This window comes from Cynoglossus semilaevis, chromosome 4 (assembly GCF_000523025.1).
Source record: "Cynoglossus semilaevis isolate Cse_v1.0 chromosome 4, Cse_v1.0, whole genome shotgun sequence".
In the NCBI taxonomy this organism is placed as follows: domain Eukaryota; kingdom Metazoa; phylum Chordata; class Actinopteri; order Pleuronectiformes; family Cynoglossidae; genus Cynoglossus; species Cynoglossus semilaevis.
The window spans coordinates 6,595,277-6,616,191 of NC_024310.1; the positions used below are offsets into that span (position 1 = coordinate 6,595,277).

Below are 20,915 nucleotides of genomic sequence, written 5' to 3' on the forward strand. Positions count from 1 at the left end.
AACGATGTTATTGAGGCGATATACAAATTAGAGACAGATTATAAGCATACAGCAAACATAAACACATCCTCCCAGACATCAAACAAGCAATTAGGACATACCATGGAACATTAGGTAGAACCGTTTGTAGTTAAAGGCTTGATGTTATTTAACTGTTAACTTGTTCTGTTCAGTAACAAGTTGGATTGGTGGCTGACAGAACGGTTCAGGGTTTGTACTCTACAAAGTCTTGTCTTTAAAAGTCAATGTCTTTAACAGCTTCCCTGTCTTTTCCACTAATGTCTTTAACAGCTTCCCTGTCTTTTTTCAAGGCTGCTATTCTACCATATGACATGCAGTACCATGACTGGTTAATTTAATCCTAATATGGGAAATACATGGGATTTACAGTTTCCGGACTTTGGTCACTGGAGCACTGGAACATCAAATATGTGAAGCTTGAATATTCTGGCAGAGTAACACTACTGGAAAGTTCACACTCAAGAGTGACGGGAAACAAGCGCATGTGTGTAGGGAGGTGGGGCCACGATACGAGGGTAAAAACGCATTACGTTTATGTGCCATTACACTTTGGACCATGATGCATCATGTTCCAGCAATGAAACTGAACCAATGCCCGGTGTACAACATAAATTCACAAGTGAGGTGAAAAAACTAACAGGCTAACACATTAGCAACACAGGACACTTTGAGTGCAGGTTGCTTGCTGCTGGATTCCAGTTCCCAGATCTGTCACCAGAACAAGACTGGGAAATAACAAAATCTTCCAAGTGCACACTGCACAGGACTGTTAATCACCAGGCATCCCTCGCCTACTGCTTTTTCAAGGCCTGTTTGACTCTAAGTAAACACATGCAGGAAATGTATTCAGTGGCTCTAAACATTTATATGGGGGCCTTGTGCTTCAAACATTTTCATGGCCAACACATCTTTCAGGAAGGTGCTTAGTGAGCCATTTGTTAAATGCATGATAATAAGGCTTGACAATGCATGGCATGCCGAGTGCAGCAGGCTCACTGGATGTTTGTTAAGCCTTCGGCGTCTCACTATCTGTGTACTTGATAGACGCTGTAATACGGCCGCTGGATCCCAGTCAGATGAAAGGAAACCTCTCTTCATTGTAACACAGTGCTAATTTATATAAGATGTTTAACGTGACCTATATTTGAGTGACAAACAAACACTCTGATGCAAGTATGAACGGATTAAAGAAAATAACGTCTCTCCCTCCCCATGTCTCCAATTTCATTCAAAAGCATATTCTTTGTTAATCGGTTCTCAAAGAGCTGCTGCTCTCTCTGCACTCACAGCCGGTCATAATCCATTGTGTTGTTTGCCCCTCGCTTGGTGTACATTTCCATCGCAAATTCCAATGTGAACAGTCAATAACATGCACAGATGTGGTCATTGTGGAAGCCTTACTTTTCAATTCAGAAGAATGTCGACTGGTGATCTACAGCTGCACCCCGGGAAATATCACAGACAAATGTTTCACTGTCTTTAAATGTAGAACGGACACAAAACAGCAACATGTTTACATGACATCAGAGAAAAGCCAGCCATTGTGTTAGATCAACCGAAAAATAGGGCTCCCAATATACAGTTTATCACAAAAGCCCGAGTGAATTAGTCCTCAATGGAAGTGATATTGCTGTGGAGAGTTGAGAATGTTCTTTTGCATGTGCTGACTGTTAAATTGGTCACCCACATGGACACTACCCCTGGTGGAGCACCGCCTCCTCAGAATTTGACTTAAAAGCAACAAAATCAGCAAATTTCTCGTTTTTCTTCGTTCAAATATTATAACAATATAACACCAACACCTTAGTTTTAATGGCCATACATTTAAAATGTAATTAAAAAATATTCTCATGCTACTTTAAATAAAACTAGCCATACAACTTTCTTTTTTTTTAAGCACAAAGACTTTCTTTTTGACACATCTTGGCATATGTCAATAAGCTTTTTTTATACAAAATAAACAAAACATTGTTTGCACTAATGTTTTAGTAACATGCAAATATTATGGGGTTTATATTTCTTCTACATCCCAGTACCGATATGACCTATGGTCATTTATTGGTCCATAACTTTCTGGTTTAAAGGTGCATTAGAATATAAGATGTTTAAAGGTCAAACTAGGAAGTTCCTCTATTGTTTTGAATGTCTGGAGTAATATACTCATGAACCAGTAGATGGCACTCTAGGTGCATCTCGGCTTATTATTTTGTTCAAGTAAACGTAATTTCCTGTTCTTGTTTTTTTTTTTTTTTTTTTTTGGAATTAGCAAGCCACACAGGGCTCATGATCTTAATGAGCAGATGCGTTTAAAAGAATAAATGGAACACCTGACTATCACTTGTACTAGATTACTTGCTAGTGGCATACACAATACATTAGAACCAGACTATTGCAGCTATCTAATCCTAAAATAATGACACCACAGGTGCATGGTAAAAACCAGGAAAGGACCAGAGGAACTGCAGAGCAGTTCTGCATGAATGAAAGTGACGGCAGACCTCAAACCACACAAAGCAAGAGAACGACAGTTGTTCAAATAAAGGCTTGAACAAGCAATCGTCAGCGGTTTATATAACAGGCGTATGGCAATCGGAAATGTGCTCAGATATAAAGATATCACAACTGTTTCCACATTGGAAACATGGAATACAGTATATCTTCAAAAACCTGACTGGTATTTTGAAACATTTGAAAATTAATTGAATAAAATCCCAGCTCTCTGCACACAGTGTACACAGATTCAGCTGGACAAATCCAGTAACAATGCACTGAAGGGGATTTCTGCAGCTGCTGCACAGAATCATCATGAGTTAGAAAAAAAAACATTAACCTCAGGGTTGATATAAACATGTAAGCCAGGACTTAATTTCCTCTTCACCATTTTGCTGCACTCATCAGTTTTGTACACGCTACTCCCCAGTCAACATCAGTACAAAGCTAACAGTACATGATAATGATGTTCCTCGTTCTCTTTAAGACAGTGTCTACAACGCAGGCTGTGGTCGTCTCCCGCCTCCCATCATGTTCTACAGCCATACTCTACCTTGCAGCACAGACACTAAAGATACCATAGGCTATAAAACTAAACTGCACTTTATATTAGAACTCTATATCAATGAAGAGTGGTGCGGTGAGTGGTTTTAGCCGCTGTATGAAAGACGCAGTTGGTGCCTTGACAGTGAATGATCGGACAGAAAAGTCAGCGCTGGCCTCTGTGACCATACTGGAAAAAAAAATATTACATTGTTTGTTTTTCCGTCTGACATCTCAAGCAAATCTGGGGGCTGGAACATCTGCAATCTTTCACCCTTCTGGCATTCAGTGAAACCATGCTCGGAAAACAGTCCACACTGTATGCTGAACTCCCAATGCCCAGTGGAAGAAAACAAGAGAATAAATCTCTCATCCAACTGACCATGCCTTAATATATTCATTACAGGAAGCCAGCCCACTGTAATAAGCACAAGCAGAAAACATGCAAACTCCACTGACCTGTATTTTCAGTCAACAGTCACCAAGTTAAGCCATTTTCTTCAATATCTCAAAACAGCATTTAAAAATGAAGGGAGCTAAAATAAAAACCTGCATCTGTGTTGTGTAAAATACGATGACAGTCGACTTTCTTATAAAATGTGTCAAAGCCCCTTTTGTTTAGGGAGCAGAGATGATGACAAAGTTTGCAGCAAATGCAAAACATCTCCATGACCCGATGACCCCAAAACTATTTCCTCTGACTGGAATGCTGTGCAAACAATATTGTATTATGACTTGTAGTTTTTTAAAAATATTTTATTTTTTTTCTTTTGCATTAGTCTAGATTTAATGGTCTTAACTTAATATATATAATAATACTTAATATTTGATTTAAATTTGGATTAATTATTCCACCTCACAGTAATACAGACCAGATCTTTAACATATTTAAAAAAAACACACAAAAAGACTGATGTCTTTTTATTATCATTATTACTATGATCATGATCTCCCTAAGGCCTGGACTCTGAAAGACGACTAATGAAAGCTGTCCAGTACCAGTGTTTCTCAAATAGTTGGTCATGACCCACGAGTGAATCACACAGATCATTGTAAGGGACTCAAAAAAACCCCACTCTAATTCACATGGACTATCACTGCAAATACCATAAAAAAACATAATTATAAAAATATTTTGTTAAGACAACAACAACTTCTTATCAAATCTGCCTACAGATACATACATTGGACCAGACAATTTAGTGAAAAGAGAATAAGGTGGAGAACAAAAACACATCAATAATTCTCTGCCCTAATCAATTATTCATTTCATTTTTTCTACAGTGAACAGAGTCACTTGCCATCAGCCACAATATTAACAAGGATTTTAAGTCTGTTTTGAAATCAAAAAAGAAAAAGAAAAACCTCCTGCATGTAAATATTTAAATTAATTAAAGCTCAGGTTTACACTACAGGATGTGAGTCCATTACATTTTTATTATTATTTTTTTAAACAACACAGCAGTAATTCTCATTCAACTACTTCTCATGTTACTGTTTGTTCAAACAACAGATCCATAAATCCATGTCGTGTAGTGTCACCTAACTGCTGCCAACTTTACTATGTTGGTTTTGTTGACTGGTTTCTCCAGTCACATCACAGCAGTACGTTGGACTGTAATGGTCTAACCTGGCATGAAGCAAAGATGGTCCAATTTGACCTTTAGCCCTGAAAGTGTTTATTCCATGTGTCCAAACTTAACCTAGAGAGCCATTCAAGGTGTGATAAAAATATTTGTTCTAATCTTCAAATTTTACATCATATTTAAACCCCACACATTTTCAGTTCAGGTTGTGGTCACACAATTTTATGAAACGATCCCCACATCTTCAATATTACATTATTAGAAAATAAATGTAAAAACTCACCGCTATCCGCGTGGAGACCTTCTGCTCCCCCTCTGTGCCCTTCTGCTCCCCGTTGGATCTGCTGTACTCTGGAGGTTGCTGGTTCGCTCCCCGGCCCCCCTTGGACTTCCGGTTCCCGGTGCCCTGTTGGACTATGTTGAGCAGGTGAAGCGTACTTTCGTGCTCCCGGTCAGAACTCTCAGCCTGACCTCTCTGGTAGCGGTTCTCGCAGGTAGAGTGGTGCCTCCTGCACAGCTCGATCCGGGCGCGCAGACGCTCCACGATGGCGTTGTGGAGCTGTGGCACCGCGGGAGCCCTGGAGGTGGCCGCCACCGGCCCGTTGGCGACCCCGACAGGGAGTGTTCCTAAACCGACACCCAACATGGGTACGAATGGTCCGGATGAAGACTGAGCAGGGGTGGCTTCTCCCATGCCCTCGTGAATTCAGCGACGGAGGTCCACGGAGTTGAGACTGGACCACAGAACGAACATGGAACGGAACGATGCGTCCGGAGGCGACGGTGGAACCATGTGGTTAAAAAGCAACCAGGCTGAACGCACAAACTGTCCTGAATTGTCTCATTAAACTGATGCTGTATGTCAAATAAATTGTCTTTTTAAATCTAAAAAAAAGTCAAATAAAAAAAAACGTTTTTTGTATTTCTAATGAGGATTTAAAAGTCCGAGTAAAACTCCAATGTAACGACGTCTGTTTCTATTAATAACAATTAATTCTAGCAATAACAGTAATTAGCAGTGTAATGGTTTCCCCACAACTGGAATGAATGCGCTCCCTCTCCACGGTCTCTGCTCGCAGATTAATTTAATTTATTATGACCTCCTCACTTCATTGTATCCAATTTTCTTTCTGCCTACTTTCCCTCCAATGTGCCATTAAACAGCCATTAAGACTACGGCGACCAGCAGCGAGTCCAAACTAAGGGACGGTGTCTGAGAAACAGAGGAATGTAGAAAGAAACGTTCTAAACTTCAACACTCACGGCATTTTTCTGTCAGGAATTTACTCCTTTTTTCTGTCTCCTTCTCTCTCCTTTACACTGTGTGTCTGCGTCTTCCTGCTTCCATCCAGTAAAAAGAGCCGGATGAAGCTTAGCAGTCAGGAGAAGGGACGCGGCTGAAAGGCAAAGAAACGGCAGGGAAAGCGACTGAGGTCCGTCTGAAATAGTCCATTGACAATCGCTCGTCCGTGTGGCGCACACAGGCAACAGTGGAGCCACTACACACAGGAACCTCATTGTACGAACATTCTTCCTCTGACATGAGACACTGCTGCGGACCGAGCTGAGCGCAAATGCGCACTCTGGTGGTGTGAAGGGGAAGTGTTGACTGCGAGTTTTTTTTAATTATTATTCTAATAAATTAGCGGTAAAGAGCTTAATCTCGTAATTTTATTTCATTTTTATTTTCTAATACCCCGTCGTATCCAACGTTTAATAACAAAAGATATATATATTTTCAAATGACCAGCAAATAAAGTTTACATAGAGGTGCAAGAACATTGGGACATTTTTAACAGTGCGTGTGCAGATTTGGGTGCTGCAGTAATACTACAGATTTTTAGAATCAAATAGAAGGCTGCTGACAAGTACATTTTGTACAACAAAGATTTTAAGAGCCTCCCTGCAGGCAGTGGAACATTCGGACATAATAACTTTATTATTATTTACTATGACACACTCACTGCAATCACATACAGTGACCTGAAGTTAACGATGTTTTTCTAAAAACTGCACAACTGATCAACTGAGTTAAGAGGAAAGTGTGGTTACGTTGTTTTGCTATTAGCAAGGAAGCTAACCATTTAGTGTGACACGTAAAATTGGTTTGACCTGGATTTCTGTAAGAAAATGTACACCCCATTTCTATCTGCTCTCTGCTTATAACGGTGGATTGGTCTTTGAACATTTTTGAAAACCAAGTAAAAAGTGTTTCAGTTGTAAATGGTGGAATCAATACCACGCTGCAGCTGATAAACATCACATTATGGGGAATTCCACAAAAACTACAGCAACATACCCATGGGCAGGATGGTGCTGGTACAGGAACCACAAAACAGAGATGGAGACTCCCTCGTAATTCAATGAAAAAAAAAAAATAACAGCTTTGAATCTTTAACTGGAGTCAACATAGTACGTATAACTGTCTCTCTTCTTTGAAGTAGTTGTCATGTTAGAATGTAAGGAGCCAGTCAAAATGCAGAATTTTCTCTTCTTTTTTTTTTGAAAAAAAAAAAAAACCCAGAGTAAACCCTGAGTTGGACAGGTTTCATTTACCAATTTATAAAAAACAAGATGGATGCCTCCTACAAAGCCGTTCTTGTGTTGTTCCTTGGAGTACGGCCAGCTACGCACCCAGTATGTTCTTTGTTGATGGCAGAATGTTGAATTTATAACCTGAATGACACAAAGACCACAAAGTTGTCACAGAAACAGTTTAAAAACAGCCCTTGGCTGCATTTATTTTCATTAGGAAGCCATCTTGGGTTTCAACTTGGTGCCCTCTGAGTTCCTGTGGTGACATCTTTGGACCCAAACAACAAAGTGATGGAGGCATTACCAGAGGGCCAAATGGATGGACTTTATATACAGGGAAAATAAGACCATCATTTACATCACATATAAGGCAGAGAAAAGCATCTATCATGATAAAACCTGTTATTTAAAAACTGTACGACATGATCAATTTTGCTTTTATTTTGAAAGCAGAGCTAAAGTTTTCTGTCTCTTTTATTGGCCTTATCTCCTTTTAAGAGAATAACACAGACTTTTATTTTGATAGGCCTCCAGCTCTGCTAGGACCCTGAAGAGGATTACAACATTGACATTTCAAAAGTCACAAAAGATAAAAAGATAAACTTAATGTCATAATACATTATCTACTGTCATTTATTAGGGATTAGAGTCAAGCCAGAGAGACAAGACTATTGTCTAATTAACAAAAAGCTTAATTGTTTCTCCATCGTCTTTTGTCCGATATTTAGCATAATATTATTGCAATGCTGATATTTAGGCCAATTGTTAGCTAAGTTAGCTAAGAGGGACTTTGCAGCTGGGGCCCTAAACTCTAGAACCAGCTTCCTTTGTATACATTTTTTTTCAATTTGGGGGAAGATTTGTCTTAAACTAAATGACCAGCTCACTCTCTGACCAACAGAGGGCAGCAGACAGCACAGACCTGAGTCCGGATGACAGGACTAAATAAAAACCTGTGTTGTGAGAAATAAAGCGTCAACATTTAAGCTGGACAAGTTCATCTTTTACTTCTTGATTTATTTGATGACCACAGTTAAAACTACCATAATACATGAATAACAAACGCTTGTATTCTCATGAATCCCGAGTTAACTGTACCACATTTTCACCATCATCATCACCACCACATCGTCATCATCACACTGGCATTGGTCATATTGCTTCACAAAAACAAGACAATTTTGCATACATCATTGTTAGTAGTAGAGAATGTTTCCTTGTCCGGTTTCATGGTTTTTTTTTTAACTTTTATTTTTTTTACTATAATCAACTCCAAAAACACACAATAAATTAATAAATTAAAACACAAGCAATCAGCAAATGGTTTACAGTAGTATCAATAAAAGTGGTTAAAAGTCTGATGTCTACTAGAACAGTACGTCAACCCAGTGACAATCCGACAGTAGATCTGAGCAGAGTTTTCAGTGTCACGCTGTCAAAGTGTGGTTTTACAGGCTACAATTCACAACAACAAGACAAACACAGCTCACAGTGGCTCTCTCTCTCTCTCTCTTTTTATTTCCTAAGACAATAAATTACACATATACTTCACTTCAGAGACTAACAGGGAGACAGGCTTTTACTTCTCTTTTCTCTTAAATCACAGTTCATCTGGGAAGGGCTGTACCAGTGCAACTCAAACCGCCAGCCTCCGCTTCACATGTATGTGAGCGAAACCAATTGGTTCTAGAAAAAGAGAAACCAAACACACGCTCACTGACCAATTCATTAGGTACACCTGCTGTAATGCAGCAGAAACTCAGTGCAATAAGGCATGTGGACGAGGTCAAAAACCCGGAGCACATCATTTTCATGGAATGAGAAGGAAAGGGGGGTTTATATAGTTTTAATGTTAAAGTCAGATGAGCAGCTGTAAGTATTTTCAAAACCTGCTGATTTACTGGGCATTTAGCTCACAATTAGCACCAAAACTGTAGAAGAGTTATTTCCCTAATTTTGTTGTCTGTTTATTTTTTATTCACTTCCTTGTTTCTTTAGACACATTTTTTTTCCTGTGATTTCTTTTTCATAATTTCTCCTGTTTTTAACTGTCCTGTTTTTCCTCGTTACATTGCAACTTGGTGCAACCTTAGGGGGGCACTGAACGAAGAGCAGCCATAACAAGAGTTACTTTGGACAACAAAGCATCTTAAGGCATTTCTGAAGACAGAAGTGTCTCTAACTGGGACTAAGATAACTAAGATATACAGTACCTAATCCAAGTGGCCAGTGGGTGCAGATATACAACAACGGACTTCGTTTCATTTGGACTGATCAGTTTCTTAGGATGATAACCTGCTTTTACCTGTTCAGAGAAATAGCACAGAAAGATTAAAAAGCAGTAAAAAAAAACAAAAAAAAAAAAAAAAAAACAGTAAAAAGATAAAGCTGCGAGTTCAGAAGAAAAAAATCCACAATAGCTTTTAGCACTTAGCTTGGCCACACTGGTCAGATTCACCTTCTAGTGGTTCCAGCCCACAATGAAATATTTGGACTTAAAATTATTTCCAAAAAAAGTGAAATATTTAATATGGCTCTTTGTCAAATAGTATGGCAGATAATAAGATTTCTTCAACAAAGTATAAGGCAAACCACACTAACTGAGGCATTGAGGAAGTAACAGGAGCATCGTTCCTCCTCTGGTCTACGATGCTCTATATTTATCACTGGCAAATCTTCATTGCGGCAGGCAGGCCTGCAAGAACAGCAGTGTTGTGTTACTGCAGTGCAGTTGTTTAGCCTCATACGAGTGCATCAAACAGTCAACGAGACGTGCTGCAAATATGTCGTTCTATTAATAATTTACACAGAGGAAACAATTACTGCTTAGAGACGGAGCAGTGTAGTGTGTGGTATATCAGAGCCCAGAGATGGAAATCAAAGAGCGGTGGATTCTGGAAAAACATTTTGTGTGATTTACTTCCTTCTCTAGCTTTTATTTATGGTGTGGAGAGGGAGACACCCTGATCCTTTTAGTGGATTACTGAGACTTAAAGATGAAATGTAACAGAATGTCACCTGGAGTGATTTAGCATTCCACCTTAAAAAGACACACAAGACATTTCCTGGTTTTTGATCCTGTACATTTACAGACAGTGTACCTACTGTACTTGGGAAATAAAGATGTCTGTCATGCAGCTGACAGCTGTTAAATACATAATGGGCTCATCCTTAAGTGACACAGTCGTGCACTGTTAACATTTAGCTTCTGACATGAACCCTGTTTCTCTCTCTCTCTCCCCCTGTTCCACCTCCTCGGTCTCTTAGCAGACATGCACTGCGAAGCTGAAATGATTGCCCGCAGTGAAATTAATCTCTTTGCTGCTTCTGCAAGACTCAGCACAAAGGGACATATTGAAGTGAAAAGAGAGAGGAAGCCTGGAGTGCATCCTGGTTTTCCTAATATTGGGGAGTGCATTCTTACAGTATAGTGCCATAGTTTTCTCCCAGTAACTGTGTGAAACAGCAGCAGTTGGATGAGTGACTTGCTCTGTCACAGACGAGGCAGGTGGTGCAGCGTCGATGCACAGGTATCAACTGGTAAAGGGTTGACTGATAAGAAAGAGTGATGGACCTGGACAGTGTTTTCAATGCACTGTTCTAACAGTCGGTGTGAGGAGCTTCGGCACTTCACCTGCATGGCTTGATAATCTGTTAACAGTGCACTTTAATGGTAATGCTCGAGGGCATAGGAGTTAGTTATGGCTTTTTGTCCAAATGTTTTGACCTGTATTCACAGACTGGAGATTATCTGTGTGATGATTGGTTATTGAATTGGTATAGGACAGTGTCAGGACTTGACCCCCTTGCTCGGTTCAGTTGACTGCCGCACATCAGTCCATTCCTGCATGGTGCTCTGCAGCGCCTGTGTCTTCTCCTTGTCCACTTGGACATAGTCCACCTTCTCATCAGAGGCCACGGAGGATGTGGACGGCTGTGGGATGACAAATAAGATGGAAGTGAAATCAGGCTGCATGGAGTACTTCAGAGAAAAATAAAGACATTTATCACTGAACAAATGAAAGGTGCAGTAGGACATCATCATGAAAAAAAAAATTTTTTAAACAATTATAAATATAGTAGCTAATGTAGCTGCATTAGCCACTACAAAAAACAGTGATCAGTATTGCTAACATTAAAGCGAAAAATGTTGAAGATAAATTTCTAATAAAAACAACTGATTATTTCCAAGTCATCTCGGTTAAAACTATGACAACATCGCAGTAAAAACGTTTGCCAACAGTAAACACGAATCAATATAAATTTGTAGCTCTCCTTATGACCACTATGTGGGGCTGTGGCCCTGTAACTACTGTACCATTGTGGTTTCTGACATGTAAAAGAAGTTACAGACAACTACAGACACAATAGTCAGTCTTAAGACAATATTGACTAAATAAAAAGCGGATGAGGTAACACCCTCAGGTACGAAATGTCCAAAGGGACAAAAGAGTCACTCCAAGGTTTAGAATAAAGCAGTTGTTGTTTTAATGCATGAGTAAGCTGCACGTTTCTGCTCATAATGACCTGAAACACATGCGTACAAAATGTGTTGTTCAGTGGTTTTCTGTCAGCAACAAAAGGGAATCAAATCAGTTGTCACTCTAATTTTTAAATGTGACAGAGGTCACACACGTCAACCTTTGATGCAGTTGTGCTTGCCTCTGCTCTGTATCACCTGATCTGCCTCCAACGTACAGTACAAGTGCTGTGATTAAGAACCCCAACAATCCACTGTTATCCCAATAATCCTGACTACTGTGGCTTTAAACCTAGAAAAATAATCTGTTTACTTTTCTGTGTGGGCTGGGTGAGCCGGGCTGGAAGTCCAGTGCTAAGTAGTCCACGTTGCCACACTTTCTCTGCGCTGGGCTGCTGGTGCCGCTCATTGCTGGAGAGGTAGATGATGGATTCTGCTGATGGTATAAGAAGGAGAGGTTCTGTCACACAGTGTTCAGTGCTTTGTTGTTGCTTACAAACAGGCCATTCATTACAACAATTAGGTCTCACCATAGCCACATAATTCTCCTCGCTGTCTGCAGAGTCGGTGCTGGTGATGCTTTGTGTGGAGATGGGTCGACAGTGCTGGGAGGACATGGAGTTCACCGCAGCCCTGGAGCAAAAAAAAACAAAAAAAGAAAACACAACCCATGGAGTGTTTTACCTTTTGACCTTAGACAGCAGCGAAAACAGCACCAGTGTGTACTATCACACTTGTGAGTGCGTCATAAAGTAATTTAGCGTAAATGACTGATATCAGACTCACATGGGACGAATCCAGGACATGGTGACTGGACTCTTGAATGGCAGCTCGTCAATAATCCCATTGTTCTTCAAATCAAGTGGTGTTGGCTTGGCTGCAGAGAACAACAGCAGACACAAAAACACACAGACACAACATGACTGTTTTGTAGTGCAAATAACAATCAAGAGTACAGATACAGTAGATGCAAGCAAAAATAAATCCATCCATCCACTATGCTCCGACTCTTTTTTATGGTAAGTTTCTCTTTGAGAATGACAAATCATCACAACTGCAACTATTCAAATGTATATAAACCTAAAAAAAACAGGGAATCATAAAAAAGTAGATTAAATAAGTAGTCAAATATATTATGTATGTCAGTACATAACACAAATACTTCGGACTGGAAGAAATGCTTTGAACCCACAGTCCAGGAACTAATTAATGTCTGTTCTGCTTGGAACACCTATATTACCAATTGTATTACAACAATAGTGCTGCAGTTGGACTTGGGACTGCTGGCTCTATTCCTAAAAAGCTCTTGGATTATCCAAGCACATGCTAAGAGCACATGTCCAAGTACAAGAGTAAGGATAAGTAATGAACTTTTAAGACTGGTAAGAATCCTTGCTAGAAATAAGGAGGCAAGGATTTACCAGCCTTAACAGGATCAGTGTGTTTTTCCTTCTACTGTTCTTTATCCACCTTCTGCATCATCACATGCACTCACAATGTGTCCAGCACAGAAAGATTTCTGAATAAAACTGGACTCAAACCCGAAACTTTCTGCCTGTGAGACACCACAGATTTGATTTCACAATAACAACTCAGACTTTTGCAGAGTGACAACCAAGCTTCAAAAACTTACATTTCCTGTTAGGTTTGAGGTTGCGGTTGATAGGAGGCGGTGTGACATCACTGAGACGACCGGGCCTTTGACACATGGAGGCGCTGCTTCCCTTACGGGCAGGTAATGTTGCAGCGAATTGTGGGAAATCAAAGTGATGTGGCCCTGGGCTCATGGGAATATAGATATTTTTAGGACTGTCAGCCAGAGCAGCGCTGAGCGGTGAGGAGCCGGGATTCATGGGAACATAGTTGTCATCAGAGTTGCCGCTGTCTGAGCGAGTCAGAGGGGTTTTGGATCTCTGGTGTGAAAAGACACATTGGGCACGTGTAGTAAACTCTCAGAGTACAAACATGGAAAATAATACTACGGCACCAAACAAAATGTTTCAGATGTTTGTTTAAAATATCCTTTTTTTAAAAAAAGCATTGGTGCTTTAGGTTTATGCTGTTTCCTGATGAAAGTTTTTTAACATGATGTTTGTAGAAAATTTAAACTATTACAAAAATACAGATAATTTAAATACAATAAAGCAGCCACCAGAAAAAACAAGTAAAACGGAGCTGTGGCACTGCATGTGACAATAGAGCGGCAGAGAAGAATGTGAGGGTGGTGCAGGACATATATACGGCCAGCAAGAAGTAGTTAGGTGAGCAGATGGGTTCAACATAGAGTCTGGGTTATACCAGGGATAAGCTCTGAGTCCTTTATTGTCTGCTATGGTGATGGATAGGTCAACAGATTATGTAGGAGGAAAAGGGTGGCAAGGTAGGATGGATGATGGGGACAAGTGTCAGGGGGGACGGAGGAATAGCAGCAAAAGATGAAAAATTTAAGACAGTAGTGAGATCTACTATGACACATGGTTTAGTGGTGTTTTGTGTTATTTTTGTGATTAAAAAATAAATAAAAGCAGCACAACACAAAAATAACATTTTGTTATTTAATATATTATGTTTATATTTTTTCATATGTCTTTGTCTAACAATTAGTTTAACAGTTAGTTTTGTTGGTGATTTAGTTTATTTTATATGTCTCTGTTGTTATAATTCCAGTATCTATTAAAAAGCACAGTTCAGTAACATACAGACAGCAACTCACCAAATAGGAGCTGAATCCGTCGTTGACAGACTCCACAGACTGGCCTGAGTTGTTGAAATGAATAGGACGGTGATGACTGTTAGTTTCAAAGGAGGAGCCTGTAAAAATGGAAAGGAGAAAAAAAAAATCAATATTTGCCAGTGTAATACCTTCTGAAAGAAAAAAAGTATGTTTTTTTCGCCCTCTGTAAGAGAGAGCGAAAAAAAAAATTCCAATGAGATTTTAAAAAGGAAAAAACCCAAACTTGACTGACATTTCATTAACTGCATCGCTGGGCCGTTATCATCTTTGCAGCACAGGTGTGTGAACAGCCTGTAGTTTCACTAACAGAAGCCTGAGGTCAATCACTGCCTCTGGCTGAATGAGGCCTGAGAGTGAACTTTACAAAGCAGAGAACACAGGATACTAAGAGGCCATGCACGTGTTTTTTCAGTGCTCATCAGCCTGGAACCAGACATTCAGGAGAAGGCTACAAAGGTTTCAATTTCATTAGTCCCTCCACTGCACAGAGTATGTTCATATCTGCCCCCGTCTGCCTCTGTTCAACTGGTGGTCAGTACAAGAGAGACAGCGGAAAAGGAAAAGAGAAGGAGAACGTAGGGGAGGAAAAAGGAAGTGAGTAGTCGCCGCAAAACCACAAGTGGATGAAGTGATGGAGCTGGAGTTGCATTTGAAAACAGGAAACAGGTGAAGTGAGTGATTTCAAAAGATGTGTCTGCAGCAGCAGGAACAGCGTACCTCGGTGTAGCCTGATGTTCTCAACAGCAGGAAGAGTATTCCTGCGTGGGATAACTGACACAGCGGACGTCACCTCTCCGTTCTGACTTCCTACTGACTTGGGACTCCCCCACCTGCCCTCTGACCCCTGGTTAGGTTTAGGCGGCCTGGGAGGCGGAGCACAGGAGGACTCGGAGCTAGACGGCGTTAAAGAATTGTGATTCTTGTCAAATGTCCGTGGGATCTGGTAGAAGGAGCCAGGTGGTGTGGGGAGGTCATAGTTGTCCGTCACACGCTCGTTGCTGTGCATCGTGGCGAGGGTGTTGCAGGGTGTTTTGAAAGTGTAAACTTCCTCATTTTCCAGGTCAGTGTCACCTATGCCACTGTATGACGGCGCCTCTGGGCTGAATCCCCGCGGAAGGACGTAACAGGCCTCCTGGGCTGAGTCGTCATGGAATGGTAACTGGTGTTTTCCGGGTTTGGGCAGACTAGAGAAACCATGCAGCTGGGCGCCCATGCCGTTAAGACAGTGGGAAAAGCCATGAGGGAGTTTCTGCACTGCAGAGTCGCTGCCCATAAACAGACTGCTTCGTGTGGCCTGGGAGAAACTGGCACTCCTGAAAATACAGACACAATAATACAATCAAGTCAATCTTTACCTTATGTTTTCATTATTTGAGATGAGACAAAACCATTGACGTTGGTCTGTTGGGTTGGTTTATAAGTTCCTGAAGTGTCTAAACAACACGTGAACTGTCTGTGTATTGAGCAACGTTAAGTGTAATGAGGGTGTGTTGCAATTTATAATAATATCAGTGAGAGTACCCAAATGACCACTAGATGGTGGTATAGCTCTCCGATGTTAAACTCCCACCATTTTTAATTACAACACTGCACGTGTGAGGTCTGCATCGGTTCTTGATTACCTTTGGAACCAGCTTGTTCGGTTTACAAGGTTCCAGACAGTTGACAGACTGAGGGCAACCGTATTTGAATGCTGACATTACAGGGACTTTAAAAACCTCCAGGACTGTCCCCAGGGACACGCCTCATTTATTCTGCCTTGTCTGTGTGTCTCGACCTTCAGAAGTACCACTAACCCCACAGCTTAGACATTTCTGCTCATTTACCCCAGCAATGGGCCGACTTGGCTGATGGCTCCGAGATCAAGAAAAAAAAAGAAAAAAGAAAATCAATGATTCAGTTCTTGGTGCCTGCACTAATTGTTTCTTAGACTTTATGAATATGCATTGCTTCGCACTACAGCCATGTCATGTGTCTTAATTAGAAATGTATCAGATTGACATGAATAATGCATCAGGGTAACATGATGAATATTGACAGAGCATTTTGCTGTACCCTCAGAATTTCAATAATCAATCCATGTTTTTTTTGCTGCAACACTCAGGCCAAGTGTGGACCTTTCACATGGATTAAATCATACCACTTCTTGATCTGCCCAGTATCACGGACCATCCTGAAATGCTAGTCTCAATATTCTCAGACATGGACCAGCAGCTGTTGAGGGCAGTGATAGAAAAAATCTGCATGTTGATGGACTGCAAGCTTTGATTTCCCATGTTTCACTGGGGTCTAGCGGCTGAATGGGGCAGTTCTATCACAGGCCAGTCCAATCCTATAGGAGTGATGAATTACAGCCTCAGCCTCATTGATCTTCTACTGTACCACCTGTCTGCTGAATGACTTCGATATAGCAACAGCTTTTTGATTCCTGGTGGTGGGCATGACAGGAGCTGGAGGTGAGGTGAATGCTAATAGAGGGCCTGAGTGTTACAAACAAACAGCTCCTAGTCTGTCTACATCCAAGCCAATATGAGTCATATTAGCTAAGCTTAAATATGATGATCTTGTTAACATGTTCTTTATTGGGCTTTATGCCATTTTTGCCATAAAATATGTAAGAAAAGAATTAACAGGGATGAAGGTTTATTATTGTAAAAAAAAAATTAAAAGAAAGTTTAAAGAACAAAAGTTTCAACACTTTTGTTCACATTTTTTTCTCTTCTTTTTGGAAGTGGTTCCTTATCTCAAACAGAGTTATAAATACATAATGTATACAAATTTTACATTTATAGTGAAATTTTAAGTTTTCAAAAGGTTAGTTGTTATGTAACACACACGCACACAGACACAGAGTAGTTGAAACCCTTAGGGGTTGGGGGGCTTCTCAACTGAGGAAGTGCCATAAACCTGTACGTTGACCTGCATTTATGCATAACAGGAAACTGACACAGGACGTCTGGGGTCCCGACCTTTACCTTGCACTCTCAGTCTTCCTGCTCATGCACTGGTGGAGAAGGAGGTAGTCCTGTGGTGCACTGTTGGATAAGGAGCCGTGGTGCGAGTGGCGCACAGGCACGTCAAAGGTGAAGAGCACCGGCTGGCTGGAGTGGATGGGGGCAGATGACTTGCGCTCTCCGGGCAGAGGTGTTGTAGAGCTGCTGACATCTGCTCCGACTGACCGAGGCATATGGTGCAATCTGCCATCTGCAGACAGGAGAAATCACACTTATTGATCGGTTGACCCGTATGTTCATGAGAACTGAAACGCTGTCATAAGGAGACAGGGAAGTTTTATGATACAGAAAGTAGATTAAGTATAGTATTCTCCACATAGTAAGTATAGTAACTTCCACATTTTTGTAACTCAGGCACAGTCAAATCTAAGCCTCAGATTTGAAAGGCATTCTGGGCTTTATCTGACCTTGCCTAGTAGGGAGTCTTGTATTCAGTAGCTTTCAGTCTGCTCTCTGATCAATAGAAAGGATGAATGTGCCTCAAGGGAGGAGAGCAAAACAACTCTTCTGCTTTTTTTGGGCCGCAGGCTGTGAGTGGCCTATAATCACATGATCCAGGTTACTGTGACTACAGTGGGGTCAATGAGCTTTGGTTGATTTTATTGAGCTGACTGTTGTTGTTGCACAGCAGGACTCTGAGAACAACACGCGTCTACAGTCAAAAAAGTATTGATCGCTGCAGGGGAGAAGCTCTGCTGCAGCTGCACACCACCATCTACCTTCAGGGTAGAGGGAATAACACACACATACACAGTCAAGACACTACAGTAACTACTACAGTGAGAGAAGTTGAAAAATACAGGAGAAAATACAGTACACCCTATTGTACAGTGAAACCACCCCAGTTTGTGAAGTCTGCAGAGAGGCAATCTTAGAGGATGCTGCTGCACACAGACTGGGCGGGAGGCCAGAATGTGTGGACGTACTGTACACTGAGCAGTGGGAGTAGAGTGGGAGGCACACTGATCCATCGACCCATGGTGCTGTGCACAAACAAGCTGGTGGTTAAAAGTAGAAATATATTCATCCCTCACTGAATCTTTTAAATTTAAGGATTTATAGAAGCACAGATAAAGTGATGAGTGAAACTGAAGCTGCAAATATTTTTTGTGGCAACAGCTAGAATGAAATTTCAACACCTGAGAGAAACCACCTCTCTTCCTACATAACTTTTTGGGGATCTTAAAAAAAAAAAAGACAGTCCATATTTTTATGGTTAATTTAAATTTTATTATTTTTATTCTTTTTAGTCATTTTATTAAAAATAAATAGATTAGCAGCATTATTTTTTTTAAATCTATTTTTATATCCATTATATCTTATAGCTATTCCTTGCTCATCATCCTCTAGTCACTATGCCAGTCCTTGTCATTAAATACAACTTTACCATAAAGTTAAAAATGAGTTATTGTTTAAATATGGAAATTTTAAATATTATAAATTAAAAATGCATGTTGTAGCTATAAAATATTATACTACTACTACTTTTTACGACTACTTCTATTATTATTTAGCAGTTTTTAATCACTGTGTCTGGGTTTTAATATTTCAATGTGTATCCCACACACATTCACTTCTTTGTTTGCCTTTTGCCAGTGTCTCTTATAGTATAAGAAAAACAGATCACGAAGAACCCAAACAACTACTGCTTAAATATTTTGGCTCCTTTGATTCATTTCCTCCTGACTCACAGTCTACCGCCCCTCCCTTCTCCTGCATTACTCTCCTTCGTCAGACCTCTACAGAGCATGTTATGGGTCAAATGGCCTTTCAGACTCAGGCCGTGATCTGTCTGTGAGTCATGGTGGGAGCTGACCATGCACAAGTGCCGCAGCCGCGGTGGAAAACACAAAAACACACAAATGCACTGTGTGATTTTGTGTGTGTGTGTGTGTGACCATTTGTGCATGCATGTGGAGTGGTCAGAGGCTGGGGGTGGGAGGTGGGGTATTCTGGGGCCCAGTTGAATAAATGAGGTCACATCCATGCCTGTCGGGGAAAATGCCTCTGCTGTGGGGTCTTCAGGCCAGTGGACATCAGTGAGATGCCCAGGCCCATGGAAAAGCCACACAGGCAGGGAGAACACCCCCCGCCCCCCCTTCAACCACCACCACCACCAACCCCGACACCACACCCCATCCCACTGATCCTCAATTACAGCATTGTTCTGAGTGATTCTACTCTCCCCAGGCTGTTTAGGCATCATCTCATTTCTCCACAAAAAGCTTTGTAAAAGCTTTCATCCCGTATGGTGAGCACTCGGCCCACTAACATGGGTAGATATATTGATTCATCACACAGCGTCACTTCTTCCACTGAGTCCGCATGCACAGCCACAGAAGCAGACTCGATGAGAGGAATAATCCAAGACCACGAGGAGCGTCAGAGAAATCTTTACAGTTTTTATCAAATATCCTGTTCTGTGTGTCTGCCTTTGTTTTTTATTTAATTTGTTTGATAATCTGCCTCATATGACATGTTTCTGAACCAAATGAAAAAAAGGACTGGTCCAGTCTGTTGATGGAATAGCCTGCATGGCTCATCAGTGACACTAATGGATCTGATGATATATGTTACCGCCGGGAAGCAGTTCCATCAAGTGAGTGAGACCACAACACAAAAATAGAAAAAAAAAATGAGTGGAAAAACAAAAACACTGAAACCTTTTCCTTGTTTTTTCCAGTCAATTTCCTTCATTGGTTAATGCACTGTAACATTTGATATAGGGCAGTAAAATACGTCATTTATTATAGTGCATCCTATAGATGAAAAATATTAAACAGTAAAATGAAAGCTGCCCAGGATCCAGGCTGCCCTGAGACTTGGCTGTGAAGAGTTCAGGATATGTTACTGACTTGATGAGTCTCCAACACACAGTGTGCTTAGTACAATTAGTTTCCTCTGACTGACTTTAGGGAAACTGCCAAGACATTTATTCACACCTGAGGCAAACAAAACCAACAATTTTTTAATTACTTTTTACTTAGTATTACCAATTTTATTACTTATTACTAAATTTTGGAAAAAAAAGTTTGTTTAGGCGCTGCCATTGATATGATTTTTTGCATATAAATAATTGTCCAATTTTTTTTCAAATTTTATAATTTTTTTTATTGTAATTTGAAGTCAAACAGTAGAACAGGAGTTAGTGTTTGATGGAGCCAGTGAACCCTGCCACCGCCTAAAGTGTGCTCCAGCTCCCTACGCAAAAAGAAAGAAATGATTTGCACAGGTTAAAAGACGAATAAATTAATAGGTTTTGACACTGTCGAAACTGAACTTACGATGAGTCCTCTACTATAAGATGTTGGAAAACAACTCCCAAAACAACTTCAAATAGTCATTCCTGTTACTGCACATCACTGTTACTCTGCAGACAGTATTATGTCCTAGAATACTGGGGGCACGGGCATCTGACAAAATATAGCATTTGTCTAAGAACTTTCTAGATCTATAAAATCTAAAGCTTCAACATAAACAGCACATTAAAGACACAGGGCGTTCTTCCCACG

At 40.6% G+C, this 20,915-nt stretch overlaps 2 protein-coding genes across 5 annotated transcripts in view; both read right to left on the reverse strand.

The window, feature by feature from the left end:
• The window catches only part of maml2 (mastermind like transcriptional coactivator 2), a 45,638-nt gene extending 39,022 nt beyond the window's left edge, over positions 1–6,616 (reverse strand). Inside the window, exon 1 of one of the 2 annotated variants that reach the window (XM_025054932.1) lies at positions 4,924–6,616. In XM_025054932.1, coding sequence (XP_024910700.1) covers positions 4,924–5,334 — 411 coding nt within the window. In that variant the 5' untranslated portion in view covers positions 5,335–6,616. The remainder of the gene's footprint in view (positions 1–4,923) is intronic. The other variant, XM_025054930.1, reaches the window with a different exon arrangement.
• A 1,555-nt stretch (positions 6,617–8,171) lies between these two features.
• The window catches only part of gab2 (GRB2-associated binding protein 2), a 41,108-nt gene continuing 28,364 nt past the window's right edge, over positions 8,172–20,915 (reverse strand). For 2 of the 3 annotated variants that reach the window (XM_008308802.3, XM_017032205.2), the window contains exons 3-10: positions 17,365–17,593; positions 15,107–15,702; positions 14,369–14,466; positions 13,289–13,568; positions 12,442–12,532; positions 12,186–12,288; positions 11,969–12,091; positions 8,172–11,109 (exon numbers count right to left, since the gene is read on the reverse strand). In XM_008308802.3, coding sequence (XP_008307024.1) covers positions 10,966–11,109; positions 11,969–12,091; positions 12,186–12,288; positions 12,442–12,532; positions 13,289–13,568; positions 14,369–14,466; positions 15,107–15,702; positions 17,365–17,593 — 1,664 coding nt within the window. In that variant the 3' untranslated portion in view covers positions 8,172–10,965. The remainder of the gene's footprint in view (positions 11,110–11,968; positions 12,092–12,185; positions 12,289–12,441; positions 12,533–13,288; positions 13,569–14,368; positions 14,467–15,106; positions 15,703–17,364; positions 17,594–20,915) is intronic. The other variant, XM_008308803.3, reaches the window with a different exon arrangement.